Here is a 14,546-nt window from a genome sequence, read left to right as displayed (position 1 = left end):
CCACTGATCCAGGCATAGGAGTGGTAAGCGGAGGAGCAGAAGACTGCAAACGGTGAGGAGTAGTCAAAGAAAGGCGAAAAAGTAAACAACTATTTGGGTAACTGTTTATTTGCAAGGCGAATCGATACCAGGTGGTGGCAAAACGAATTCAACCAATTCGCCGTGCAGAAGAATGTCAAGACAAAAGAAAATTTGTCTTGATTTCGATTAACTGACATATTGTAGTACAAGGCGTTGTAGGCAAAATAATTAAGAAGAAGCAATTACCTGGTGGGATAACAACACCTGGTGCTGAATTCGCCTTGATTTATTGGAACGCGAGGACATTGTGAATCAAACTAAGTGTGATATCTTATCTGTCAACTGCCTAACAGGATGCTACTTATTAGCGTTTTGACAGGGTGTTCAATATGGCGGCGCATAGGGCCGGCTATCTTCAGCGGGTGATAGAAAGAGATACAGAATGAGACAGCGATAGTCAATTACAAATCAGGTGATCCAATCACTTTGGAATTTTGACGTCTATGCAGAAGATATCACACTAAGTTTGATACATAATTCACGAGGATTGTATTCACGATTGCCACTTTGGGTCCTTTTGGACCAAATTTGGTCCGCTCCAACCCCCTTTGGCCCGCTGGTACTTTTTTTCAATTTTGGTCCTTTTTGGGCAAGCCGTCACAATTTTGGTACTTTGATTTGAATTTTTGAATTTTTTTACTTTCATAACAATACGCAACGCTGATAAAAATTTGCTTGTTTGAACACCCTGTGAATGGCATTCAATTTTCAGTAACTCTCACCAGCAGAGCCGATAGCTATTGGCCGGTTTTACATAGAACGCTTTGTCGTGTAACATTGTGCGTGTGTCGAAGTATGTGCCGTTAGGGCAATACAATTGCAAATTTAAAATTATAAATACCTCAAATAAAGAGTTCCAATCAGAAAAGATTCGTCTGGCATTCCTATACCACCAAATTGAAGCACACTTCAAGCTTATCTTGAGCAACTTCGTGCATAATGAGTACATACAAAATATTAAGCGAGCTCAGAATTTTGTGTATATGGTGTTGGAAACTTCGCTATTGCAAATGAAAGCTACGGATCCTGAACATTTGCATATGTTTTGTTTTGACAGTTGTTATTTGCTATTCAAAATTGAAAAAATAAACTACGGGTTTTTATGTTGCGTATTTGTCATTACGTAGCAAATGCATAGCGGTATAATTTTTTGGCGTTTTGTGTAAAACTACTACACTCCCCTATTGCATGATTAAACAATTTTGATTTAAGTGATAAAATTTACTACATTGAATTAAAAAATATTTTTGTTGGAAATAAAGCTGAAGTATTTCTTGAAAGCGATAACTTTACAGATGTACGACGACTTGCGGTAAAAAAAAAATATTTTAGATTATATATTGAACTCTTAAAGCAAATGCAAAAACGCTTTAATTTTTCTAGATGTGATAAACAATTTTTATGTACAATTACTACCGACAAGGTATTGGCCGTAACCGAAACTTCTATAATACCGTTAATAAATAACTTTTCGTACTTGATGAAGAGCGATCAAGATACCATTGTTACACAATGGAAGCTTTTAATACTGTTAAATTGTGATTTTTAGCCTGATATAGACTTTTTAGCTTTTTGGGAAAGGTAAGCTTTTATAGAAATGGTATGAACGAAACGTGTTTTGCAGAATTGCTTGGTTTTGTATATGATTTACTGAGTCTGCCACATGGTTCGGCGGCCGCATAGCGAAAATTGTTTTAATTGTCCCTTATTAAAACCAAATTACTCAATAAATTGGAGTTTGTTTCAATCAACCACATAATGTTAGCCAAAAAACTTTGTACGCAAAACCCCGATCCTCATTACGTTTGGTCAGTGAAAGGCATAGGCTGGTCCTAGAAAAGTTATACAATGACCTATATAAAACTGTTTTTATTATACGTTTTTTTCGATGTAGCTCAGAATATATTATAAACATATTCAATTCAATTCAATTTTATTTCTAAAATATTAGTACAGTAATATATATATATATATAGTATATGCCTTAAGTTTTTAAACATATACACATACATATGTGTATAAGACTGAAAAATATGCCCATGTGATAAAATGTATTTAATTATCATCATCAATAATTATCATCAATTTTAATTGAAGCACTTTTTGTTTGTTTGTAACGTCGTGTTGTTTTGTACTTTTTAAGTTGTTGATTATTACATTAGGGGGACTCATTAAAGCATAAAAATTTATAAGGTGTAAAATTATATCCATTTACACACGATGTTATATGAACGCACCTAGTAATATTCTTGATAAACTTAATTGGCGATCAGCTGTATTATTACCAAAAAAATTTTTGATTGTTATACAAATTAAAAAATGCCAACATTAAGTGAAAACTCAAAACTAAAACATCTTTACTAAGAAATTCTTGTAAATGCCTTGCTGTTGCTGGAGATTTCTGATGAAAAGGACGGCAATATATTTGCAAGGTTGCATGCCTTTGAGTTTACCGCGTTTACACCGTAAAATCTGCACGTAAATTTATACAAATTGTGTAAATGATTTTTCATACAAAACTTGACAGTTCGTTTACGCACTAGATAAATTTATACGTTCACACACTTTATAAGGCATTTGTAAGGTTAAATGAGTCCACAAATCACACACACAAGATTGCTTATTGCGCATGTAAACAAAAGATCAGCTGTTTTTTATGTGCAGTTTTTACGTCATTTTCCTTTAGCTCTTGTTTTTTTCTCTCTTTCTTTCATTCGCTCATGCAGTCAAGTGTGACGTAGCTGCGCAGAACGAAGCAATTATGAACTCGTGAATGCACAATTTTCTTTGTGTGATGTGTGTAATGTATTGTAATGTATAATTTATTCAGTCTATGATTAGAATAATCTTACAGGCTAGAATACAAAAGTAAATTAAAAAACTTAAAATAAATTATCAACTGAAAACCACAACGAAAAACGTAAGCAACATGACTAGCGAAAACAAAAAACAAAAAATATTGCAAGTTAATATTATAGGTACTCTTGCAGAGTTGACTTGAAGATGTTTCTCGACAAAGAAAAATCAATAAAAAAACCTCCCTGAGAGTCTATTAAATTCAGTTAGTGCCCGAAAAATTGGGTCAAAATTACAATAATTAGCCATGCAAGCACGCGTGTAAAATGGAAAAAATGTTCGAAGACTCCGATTAGGTACATTAAATGGCACCTTCGCTAAGAGAGCTGGGCAATCAAGAGAGCCAACTATTAGATCATAGACGAACATTAGCAGATGTTCTATCCTTCTGGATTCGAGAGGTTGGAGATTTATGAGTAAGCAGCGCGAGTGATAGGATGGAATTGGGTCGTCAAAGTTGAGTGAAAATAGACAAAAACGAATAAATTTTCTTTGAACCCTTTCAATTCTGGCAGCATAGCAGCTATAGATAGGATTCCAAACAATTGATGTGTATTCTAGTTTTGAACGAACGAGAGAGGTATAAAGAGCCTACCTTGTATAAGGATCCTTAAAGTCTTTTGCATATCTACGAAGAAAGGCAAGGTTTCTGTAAGCCTTGGGAAGCATATAAGAGATATGATTGACAAAAGAGAAAGAGGAATCAAAAACAATACCTGAGTCAATAAATTCATTAACCGAAACCAGTGGAGCACCTGCGATTTCGTAGAGGGTGGAATGTAAGTTAGATGATTTAGTAAAATACATGTGAAAATATTTATTCACATTGAGGAAGAGATTATTGGCATTACACCATTGAATAAGATTATTTAAGTCATTTTGTAGGAGTTGGGAGTTCGACTCGCCATTAACTCTATGAAATAACTTTAAATAATTTGCATATAGAAGGAAAGGGGACGAAAAAAAACAGGAACCAATATCATTTATAAAAAGCACAAACAACAAAGGTCCGAGAATGCTACCCTGAGGAACTCCAGACGTTGCATAAAAAGGGAGGGACATGCAGCCCTCGGATTCAACACATAGAGACCGGTTCGACAGATAAGATTTTAACCAAGATAAGAATACAGAATGAAATCCAATATACTCAATTTTAGATAGTAAGATTTGATGTGAAACTTTACCAAAAGCCTTTGAGAAGTCAGCATATATGGTATCAACCTGGCAGCCATCCTTAAATGCAGAGATACAGAAATCAGAAAACGACCCTAGATTAGTAACAGTAGAGCGACCAGCAACAAACCCATGTTGACGCGGGTCAATCACCCTTTTCATGATAAAAGACAACTTCTCCTTTATGATTTTTTCGAAAAGCTTTGAGCATACTGTGAGTTTGGCAATAGGCCTATAGTTAGAGATGACATTTTTATTACCGGATTTAAAAATAGGACAAATTGATCTCCTTTTCTATCTATCGATAAAAGATCCAGAGGACAGAGATAAATTGAAGATATGGAAAATGGGGGCGCAGAGAGTCAAACTACAGTGCTTCAGTACAAAGGCGCAAAGGCCATCAGTGTCACAACTTAGCGAGGGTTTAAGGGAAAGCATAGCATTGCGAACATTATCCTCGGAGATAATGAGGGAGCCAAAATCTATCTGATCACAAAGTCCCGAGCGCGAATGAGAGCGAGCCAAACCTACATTGGCGTCATCAAAGTTAGATTTAAAGAATTCCGCAAAAAGCTCAACTGTTTCAGTTAACGACTGGGAGCTTACCCCATTAAAGGTCATACAGATCGGAATATTCGTTGAACCACGTTTGGAGCGGATGAAGTTCCAAAAGGCTATTGGATTTTCTTTAAGCTCACCTTCGAGCCTACGCATGTAGCGATTATAAAGAAATTTGTCGAGAACATTAAACTGCCGCACACTATTAAAATACTGTTCCCTAAGAGAAATGTTTTCCCTATTTGCCTTATATAATTTATTGAGTTTGTTACGCTTGTTTTTCAACCTCTTAAGAGTTATGTTATATCAAGGTAATTTATGCAACCTAGGCCTAAAACGAGGCACTGTACTATGAAATATCTCAGGCAACTTCGATAAGAAAAGATCATAACACATGCTGACTTCATTAGAGAGAAATATATTTGCCCAGATAAGTGCAAGTAAGACATTGTTCAACTCACTGAAATCAGTAAGTCGAAAGTTAAAAGGTGAATTATCCAATGGCGTCAGCGTAGGGATAGCAGCAAAGATATTTAATTGAATGACAAGCGGTAAGTGATATCTATCGGATGGACACACAGGAAGAGTACTCTCAGGGAGATCAAATATTAGATTCTCCTCGACAAACACAAGATCAAGCAACCTCGAAAGAGTATTAAATAAATTATTGATTTGAATCAAATTGCAACTTAAAATATTATCTATTAGGTTGATTTCATAAGAACGCGTGACATTCGTAGGAGTTAGAATACCATTACATTGAAAGTTTGTCCAAACAATATTAGGCAGATTGAAATCTCCAAGTATGCAAAAACTCGCATCAGGGTGGCTTTCGCATAGATTGACGATGTTCTCGACATGATATGAGTATAAGGAATCACCACTGTTTGGCGGTATGTACGAGCAACATATGAAAGTTGAGCTAGAGGAACTGGAAATACAGACGCACAGCTGATCTAATAATGAATCATGATGTAGAAGTTGAAACCTTGATGAATGCAGGGTTCTGTTAGCTGCAATCAACACTCCACCCCCTTTCTTTTGACCAGTTTTCACGGAGTCTCGATCTTTCCGGAAGGTTAGGAATAACTTAGAGTCAAAGTATTCTTCATCAAATAAGTATTCATTGAGCCACGTTTCCACAATGACATAAACGTCATAGTCCATACGAGACGAAGACAAAAGAAAATCATTAGATTTGGTGCGCATGCCGCCGACATTTTGAAAGTAGACTCTCAAACGTGCATTCGATGAGCAAGTGTGGATATTATGATTGTTGTTGAGTTGAACATTACGTGAACCTACGATACCGATGGGTTTTCTCCGATTTTTGGAAAAAACCGAAATGGCTTGATAGTGACATTGGAGGGCCACAGAGCAGGATCAAATAGCTTAGTATAATCAGCTGAGCGCACACGAATTTTAAAAGAAACCCTCACCAAAGAATTTATGTCAGCATCCCTCCTTACTAACTTAAAACAAGGCTGATGTATCAATTTTGATATGCTCGGATATATATTTAACAATTTTTTCCTTGTTAACGAGGGTCTGAAAGATGAAATATGGATCCATTTATATGGTACAAAAACATCCAGCTCAGCATTGTTATTATTGCCATTAACATTTAATTCTCCGTTGGAAGGACCAGGTGGAAAACGATTTAAACTCCCTTGGTGTGAACAATTGGCGCCGGTTGGCGGAGCGAAGGAGCGACTGGCGCGCCTTGTTGGACGGCCATAACCGTTTAGACGGTTAAGCGCCAATTAAGTAAGTAAGTAACATTTAATTCTTTTGGAGCACGTGCGCTTCGAATAGCTGTGGTAGGAGCATTAGGTGATTTGTTAGTCGGGCAAGCAGTGACAGTGGCATATGATAGAGTATTTGCTGACTCACTATTAGCAAAGAGGATGAATACAATAAGAGCCGTCACTCGTTATTTTGTGGCGAGTATCTCGCTGGAAATTGAAAAAATTGATGCCGAATGTTTTCTGAGAGGGACATTTTTAATTGTCTCGCATTTATCCATGCCGTGTAGGCCCCTTGTGCAACTGTGATTTTTGGAAAGAGAATTAAATAAATTAATTAAATACAGTCGGAAAAATAAACACAAATACCCCACGAAAATGTATTGAAGACATTTATAAACATCTCGCCCAAAAAAAAAGTAGCGACTACCTCTCAGTATACATCGAGTAAATGCCTAAAAAATAACGAGTGACGGCTCTTATTGTATTTATCCTCTTTGCTATTAGTAGCAATTGTCGAATAATTAGAATGAGTAATAAATAATTCGGTCTGTATGGAATCGCCATCTGGGGATGCACAACCTTTCGATCTCACCTTATTTTTTGCTGACATATTTGAAGAAGAATTGATTATGTTAGATGTCAGAGCATTTGACAATGATGATTGTGTAATAGTTGCAGGTGAAGAAGTAGATGCATTATTAATGTTGGTTGTAAGAGCATTTGACAATGTTGATTGAGTATTAATTGTAGGTGTAGAAATAGCTGAGGTTGCCAATGTATTTGACAATAATGATTGTGTAATAGTTGCAGGTCTAGAAGTAGATGAATTATTAATGTTAGTTGTCAGAGCCTTTGACAATGATGATTGTGTATTAGGTGCGACTGTAGAAGTAGATGAGGCTGCCAATGTATAAGTGGATTCAGGAACATTATTAGCGAGAGAAGAAAGATGGATGTTGAGAAAAGGCAAGTGTAGGCAGAGCGCGAATATTATTAAAATACGAACCGTTTGATGGCTGCATAAAAAATGTTAGTGAACTATGAACATTAGAGTTGACATTATTTCTGATGTTGAGATCCGGAGAATTTGCAGGAACACTCAAATTATTGTTGGACGAATACAAAGAATTTATTAATTCTTCCTTTAGCGAGTCAAATTGTTTAGAAAATTTTAGGAATTTATTATCAATAGCACTTGTGATTAGCTCAAAACCAAGCTTTTGAGCGGTCAGCACAGAATCAAGAGCTTTGCAGAGCTTATCCGGCATGTCTACACTCTCCTCACAGACGTACAACAAATGACGATTAGATTTAATTAGTCTAATATCATATTCAGAGATATTTTTGCAACAAGCACGATGTAATATATGTATTACAAGGCACAATATTAGAATCCGACTTGGAAAAACATTTACCGCACTTTGCACAGAAATCATCCATGACAAAAAATACAAACAATCAAAGTAGAATTGAGAGAGCGAAAAAAAAACGACCGCACACAACGAACGCTCCTATGAATTGTGAATGAGCATGATGGAATTATAGAAGGTGGCGCATTGCGCATGTAAACATTATTTCAGCTGTTTTTTATGGGCAATTTTTACGTCATTTTCCTTTAGCTCTTTTTTTCTCTCTTTCTTTCATTCGCTTAAGCAGTCTAGTGAGACGTAGATGCGTAGAACGAAGCAATTTTGAACTCGTGAATGCAAAATCTTCTTTGTGTGATGTGTGAATGCCCATGATGGAATTATAAAAGGTGGCGCATTGCGCATGTAAACATTAGTTCAGCTGTTTTTTATGGGCAACTTTTACGTCATTTTCCTTTAGCTCTTGTTTTTTTCTCTTTCTTTGATTCGCTGAAGCAGTCTAATGAGACGTAGATGCGCAGAACGAAGCAATTTTGAACTCGTGAATGCAAAATCTTCTATATATGATTTGTGGTGAATTAGTCCCCGTACTGTTTGTATACCACTAAATGAAAACAAATTTGGCCTTTTTTTGAAATCTGGTCCTTTTTTTCGACGAAATTTGGTCCAAATGAACACCGTGGGAACCGTGGTCGTGTTTTAACCCTGCAAAAACGCTCCACGTCATTTTACTAGTCATTTTACGGTCATTGTGACTTTCTGCAGCGGTTATATTCATAGTCATTTTTGCGTGGGGCGATTAGGTTTTGTGACCAAATTTTCCGTTTCGTTCCTATTAATGTGATCATGCATTCCGCTCCCACCTATAGGATGTGAGCATAGTACTGTGCTGTTCACACACGTCACAATGCTCATCAAATGGCGGTCATATTCTCCGTCATTTCACTCTACATTTTCGAGTCATTTGACAATCAATTTTACTGCGGTTTTACCATTTATATAACCGCCATATAACATGAATTTTACCTGCAGATTTACTTTACCTGGAGCAACCATATGATTAAAATATGAACCAAAAAAATTGAATTTTCCATATTTATTATTTTCAATATTATTATATATGTACATGAAATTGGAACTTATATTAATACAGTTCATATAAAAAAGAAGTAAGTACTTTAATAATAAATAAACTCGCTTAATTGGTTTTTGTTTTCCAATTGAAATCTTTTCTAAGCGAGCAGAAAATAATTTTAAGCTTTAGAAAAAACTCCAATTATTTGAATAATCTACAACTTACAGCTTAGTAGAAATTCAGATTAGGTTTATTATTTTTTCAGATCAAGAATATTCAAAGGTGTCGTGGAATCAGATTGCTGTCGTAATTGGTGAACTTAAAAATGTACTACTAGTAATTGAGTCAGACTTATTATTGTTCTAAATCTAACCATTCCAGCAATAATTCTGCAACGCTTAGCAGAAGTATTGATTGGTTTCCAATCTAATTACAACAGCAATCATACCACGACATACTTTATTATATATGTACATGAAATTGTAAATTAAATTAATACAGTTCAAATAAAGAAAAGTAAGTATTTTAATAATAAATAAACTCGCTTAATTGGTTTTCGTTTTCCAATTGAAATCTTTTCCAAGCGAACAGAAAATAATTTTAAGCTTTAGAAAAAACTCCAATTATTTGAATCAATTTAAATCTACAACTTAAAACTAATTAGAAATTCAGATTAGATTTACTCTTTTTTTCTGATCAAGAATATTCAAAGGTGTCGTGGAAACCGATTGCTGTCGTAATTGAATTTGAAAGTAATAAAGTAAAGTAAAATATGAATTTAAAAATGTAGGACTAGTAATTGAGTAAGACTTATTATTGTTCTAAATCTAATCATTCCAGAAATAATTCTGCAACCCTTAGCAGAAATATTGATTGGTTCCAAATCTAATTCCAACAGCAATGGTAACACGACATACTTTATTGTATATGTACATGAAATTGTAACTTAAATTAATACAGTTCATATAAAAAAGAAGTACGTACTTTAATAATAACATAAACTCGCTTAATTGGGTTTCGTTTTCCAATTGAAATCTTTTCCTGTGCAAGCACATCGCTAACCTGTGTTGGCAAAAGATATGATTATACTGTCTTCGATAGATAGTCGGACGAGCCGCTACTCGGCGAAGTAGAGATGACCGTTGTGTCGGTGGCAGCAGTTACAACAGCAGATTCTAACTTTGCACCATCCGTACAGTGTGATGAATGCTTCACTGCCTTTTCCAATTGCTTGGCGCCAGCAATTTTTGCTGTTTGTAAAGCTTTAGCTGTAATGCAAATATATAGATGGGTTAAAGTGGTTTTCGTATGTTATTCAACAACTCACCCTATACCATCATCACAGCGTTCTCATCGATTTTGAATATGTGTACTGTTTCAGTATTCAGACCCAATTCGTTTGGTGCAATATTTTCGATTTGATGAATATGTATACTATCAGTTAGGCAGACAATTAGGTGCGTTCGATTCATTCATATACTGTGGGGAATTGAGCCGTAGACGCAATGGCAGATATTTTGATTCTTTTTGAAGTGTAACATTTGTAAACAGTTGGGGTTCTCTGCTGTTCCATCACCACTAGAGAGCTATTGAAGAAACGCTCTACCAAGATAATATGTTGCGATTTACGCGCATAGATTTCTTCCACCTTGTCACAGTTATTGATGGAGAAAATGCGAAAGCCATATTTACCATCCAATACCGAAATGGAACTGTAGAGGAAGAAACATTTATTAAAATTTAATAAAATCAAAAAATGATAGTTGTGCTAAAATGGGGTAACGTATTGTATGTTAAAGTATAGCGAAATCTCAGCGGCTTTGTCCTGGTCAAAATTGAGTTTGAATAGGCTTTATTCTTCATTCTTAGAAACATGTACGAAGGTACCTGGTAAGATAATAAAAATCCTCAACGCTTTTTTTGCAATAACTTAAAAAAACTCATATTCAAACTTCTGCTTAACTTCTACATATCAATAGCTACCTTTACCACCAGGAGTCACTATTGCTTCTACGCCTATGCTATTGTTTCCAACACCGATGAGCTTTGTAATAAAATAAACAGCTATCTCCCCAATCTTTCCATTTTTGTCGCCTCGCGAAACCTGATATTGTAACCAACCAAATCATCGGTGATCTTATTTAAAACATGGCCGCGCCAAATGTCGACCATATGACATTACCCTACCGACTGTCTTACACCTTAAAATTTTGGGTGTGACTTTCATCAGGATCTACATTTTGGTGAGCACGCAGCCGCAATTGTTCCTAGAATTCAGAGCCGTACCAAAATCCTCAAATCCCTCGCTGGCAGTACCTGGGGAAAGGATAAAGAAACGCTCATGACTACACACAAAGCAATTAGCCAGCCAATTAAGTGCTATGCGTCACCCATATGGTCGCCAAGCCTAAAAATTACCTACTGGAAGAAGCTACAGGCCTGCCAAAATACTGCTCTCAGAATTGCCACGGGCTGTCTGTAGGGATTTACTACACGTTGTTATGAAATACTTGTTATTGTTAAAACTTTAATTTTTCTTTAAAAATCGCATTTCAAATTTTTATATTTCATGTTATATTTGATGTGAAAATTTTTATATTACTTTACTTTTGAATTTATCATTAAACGAATATATAATTAAAATGTATCGTGAATATTGAACGAATAAATTTATTGAACAATTATAGATACCAGATGAGTTGAATATCCATAATAACATATCCTGAATATCCACAATAACATGGATGGCACGCGCAGCTGCATCTAGCAAAGTTTGTAGATCCTCCTCTAAATCCAAGCTAAAGCGTTGGCAGGCGTTGTAGCCTTTCTAAATGTGTTCGTGAATCGAGAAAAAAATGTTGAAGATATTGTTTGTATTAATTTTTAATAATAGGTATATATTACCATGCTAAAGTGATTTATCTTTTTAAAAGTAAAGTAATAAAGTTCTACAAGCTAGTAGCTACTTTTTAGTCAAAGATTTGGAAAAATTTCAAATTCTTATATAGTAAGCCAATTTACTCTACAGTATTTAAAACATCCATCTCCATGCTCACTCGAATGGCTCATCATAAACAAGCATATAATTTTAATGATATATTTATAAGCATTTACCGTTGCATGACAAGTAATTTCTTGACTTTTGCACGCCAAGCTTTATTTGCTTGAAATTTTTCCAATCCAGACATTTGTATTCAGGAAAATTGAAAAAGAGCAACAAACATCCAAGTTATATTTTGTTGAACCACAGTAGACAACGCGCGGTAATCTTCCAGGGTTTTCGTTACGAAATATCTTTTCTAGATAATCTTATACCACTTGAGCACGCTACGTTGTGTTATTATTTTATCCAATAGTTTCTTAATGGTTGCCCCATCATTTGAAATTGTGGCCTTACCACTGGAATCAACAATATGCTTGTCCATATTACGTGAACCCAATGTAGTGCGTACAGCGTCCACAATTGAATGCGAGGTATTGATGTTGGATATGATGAATATTTATTACATAAAAACTCATGTACTCAATACAAGTTCAGGCATACCGCCGATAACACACCTTTTGAACGACGTTGTGTGTCTAAATCACTTGGCGGCTTTTCTTCTATGATTTGTAGCAATTCTTCAATAAACGTTGATCATGTATGGGATGCGACCAAAGTGGACCGCCCATCTATATTTGGGAATATAAGAAACAATTTGGTGTGAACAATTGGTGCCAGTTAACCCTCTGAAAAAGCGACTGACGCGCCTTTTTGAACGGACATAGCCGTTTAAACAGTTAAGCACCAATTAAGTAAGAAGGAAATAATTTGATTTATTCGAGTTTAAATACTTAAGTTGGATAGTTGAAACTTACATGATGTTTATCACCGCAATGCGCACAATTTGTATTAACATTTGGTCCAGTTGGTATACCGAATTTTACTTCCGCATTGCATTTATCTGAGATCTTGCTTTTTATAATACCCATAGGCTGTAGCGTATAGGTATCACAACCAGTGCATTGAAATACCATTCATTGTTTGCTGTGTTCATAATATAAAGATATGGTAAGTAATTGGATTGTGGTAAAAGGCCAAAATGCTGTATACCAACCTCATGCTATATTTACACTTCGCTTGACTACTATGCATACGCACAAATACGCGTATATAAAAATTGGCAGAAATGCTCAAAAGTGGCTCAATATATTTTCAATAAAGATTAGAGTGCTTTTCAATGCAATGCAATAGTATACGCAATCCCATCTCATGGCAGCATTTCATACGCAAAGGCACATAACTATATTTGGTATTGCAGGCTTCAGGCGTATTGGCTGCCAGCACAGTCATATCATTCGCAGTTACAAATAATGAACCGCCACTCGTCAGTGATTGTATAGCGCCATCCAGAAAGCGATTCGGCCAACCATAAGGATCTAGGTCTATAACATCGAAACGTTTCTCATATGAAGTTGAAAGGTACATGAGAGTCCTATTGCGAATTTTATTATTGATTATTACAGTTAAATCACTAGCTATTGATTCGTATATCAAACCTACATTGCATCCCCTTCGCTTGGCACAATTAAATGTTCCACTCCATTGTGTCGCATATTTACGCTAATGGAATCTACTGCCACCTTAGATAGATCATTTGCAACAATTTCACGCACGCCTGCTACTTCTTTTGCATAACTTATGCTACGTAAACCTGTTGCAGCAAGCGCTTCCAATATTCGCAGTCCATCGTCCTATTTTACACCTTCAGCCGTGTATTGTTTCTTGTCATTAGCATTGCTTGCTTTCCTTTGTATTTTGTGGATTTTTATGCGCCGCCACTTCCCGCTCTCTTCTCAACCGCTTTGAGTATACATTAAGTACTGAAATACTTAAATCACGATTAAATTCTTGTACTGGATTGTAGAATACGGCCCCACCGGCAATAATTTCTGTAGTGCTTTCTTTGATCACACGTTCGGGTGCTTTGTCGTTCGTAGCGATCTGTTAATTCATAAAATTTAGGGCGATTTTGTTAATAACGCGAAACATATATTTACCTTATTTTCAGATATTTCCTCAACTTCCATTTTAGCTTTAAACTGCTGTGCATCCAAGTTTTTGTTATCAGCTGTTCGGTGGTGGCATACGCTGGCTGCTGCTTTCGTTGAACAGTGAATCGTGGAACTGTTTCAACAGAGGAAATATTTAAGCATTACAGATGCACAACACTGTTTTTTTATAAATCGACGATGATAGCCAGTCTTGGGAGGTTGTTGCTGCTGCTATCGTGGCCTTGCATTACCCGGTTGCTGTTGTGGTATATACCCACCTGGTCCAGTTGATGCGGACCACGAACAACAACCACCACGACCTACACTGTTTGGGTTCACTTTGCTGCTGCAAACACACCTCCGTCACAATAATTAATGGAGACCATGGAGGAGTATCTCAACAAGAGAGGCTATTTTATTGCACACATAGCCGTTTTTTTACATCGAATTTTCTAATCTTTTTTTTTCAATTTTGGATAATAAATCTTAATGGTAACAAGAATTTTTTCTTGTATGTATGTGGAAATCAAAATTTACTATTCTGCAGTAGAATTGCTCACGATTATTTATATTATGCAATTACATATTTCACTTTCTTTCTTTATAAACATGCACACATTGATATGAGTTTTTTTTTGCTAAAACACACTTAGT

General features: G+C 35.7%; 1 protein-coding gene across 5 annotated transcripts; it reads right to left on the bottom strand.

Moving 5' to 3' along the window:
- Positions 1-9,747: 9,747 nt before the first annotated feature.
- On the bottom strand, positions 9,748-13,606 carry LOC137242351 (tRNA (guanine(26)-N(2))-dimethyltransferase-like). 5 transcript variants are annotated; one of them, XM_067769670.1, is made up of 5 exons: positions 13,402-13,606; positions 12,956-13,333; positions 12,717-12,885; positions 10,193-10,570; positions 9,748-10,126 (listed from the first exon to the last, which is right to left on the bottom strand). In XM_067769670.1, the coding sequence occupies exons 1-2, from the start codon at positions 13,452-13,454 to the stop codon at positions 13,054-13,056; spliced, it is 333 nt and encodes a 110-aa protein (XP_067625771.1). In that variant the 5' UTR covers positions 13,455-13,606; the 3' UTR covers positions 9,748-10,126; positions 10,193-10,570; positions 12,717-12,885; positions 12,956-13,053. The 5 variants fall into 5 exon arrangements, with proteins under 5 accessions (XP_067625771.1, XP_067625767.1, XP_067625770.1 ...); XM_067769666.1 differs by having other exon boundaries at positions 9,749-10,126; positions 10,186-10,570; XM_067769669.1 differs by lacking the exons at positions 9,748-10,126; positions 10,193-10,570 and adding exons at positions 11,671-11,685; positions 11,973-12,530.
- Positions 13,607-14,546: the final 940 nt, after the last annotated feature.

The sequence above is a fragment of the Eurosta solidaginis genome, chromosome 2 (genome assembly GCF_040869045.1).
Source record: "Eurosta solidaginis isolate ZX-2024a chromosome 2, ASM4086904v1, whole genome shotgun sequence".
Lineage (NCBI taxonomy): Eukaryota > Metazoa > Arthropoda > Insecta > Diptera > Tephritidae > Eurosta > Eurosta solidaginis.
The sequence above is the reverse complement of the archived record's forward strand: the minus strand, read 5'-3'. Positions and strand labels throughout refer to the sequence as shown.

Coding starts and splice junctions, on each gene's coding strand:
- LOC137242351 (XM_067769670.1), bottom strand. CDS start 13,454: ATGCGACACAATGGAGTGGAACATTTAATTGTGCCAAGCGAAGGGGAT. Junction 13,334..13,401: donor CCAAGCGAAGGGGATGCAAT/GTAGGTTTGATA, acceptor AATTCGCAATAG/GACTCTCATGTACCTTTCAA.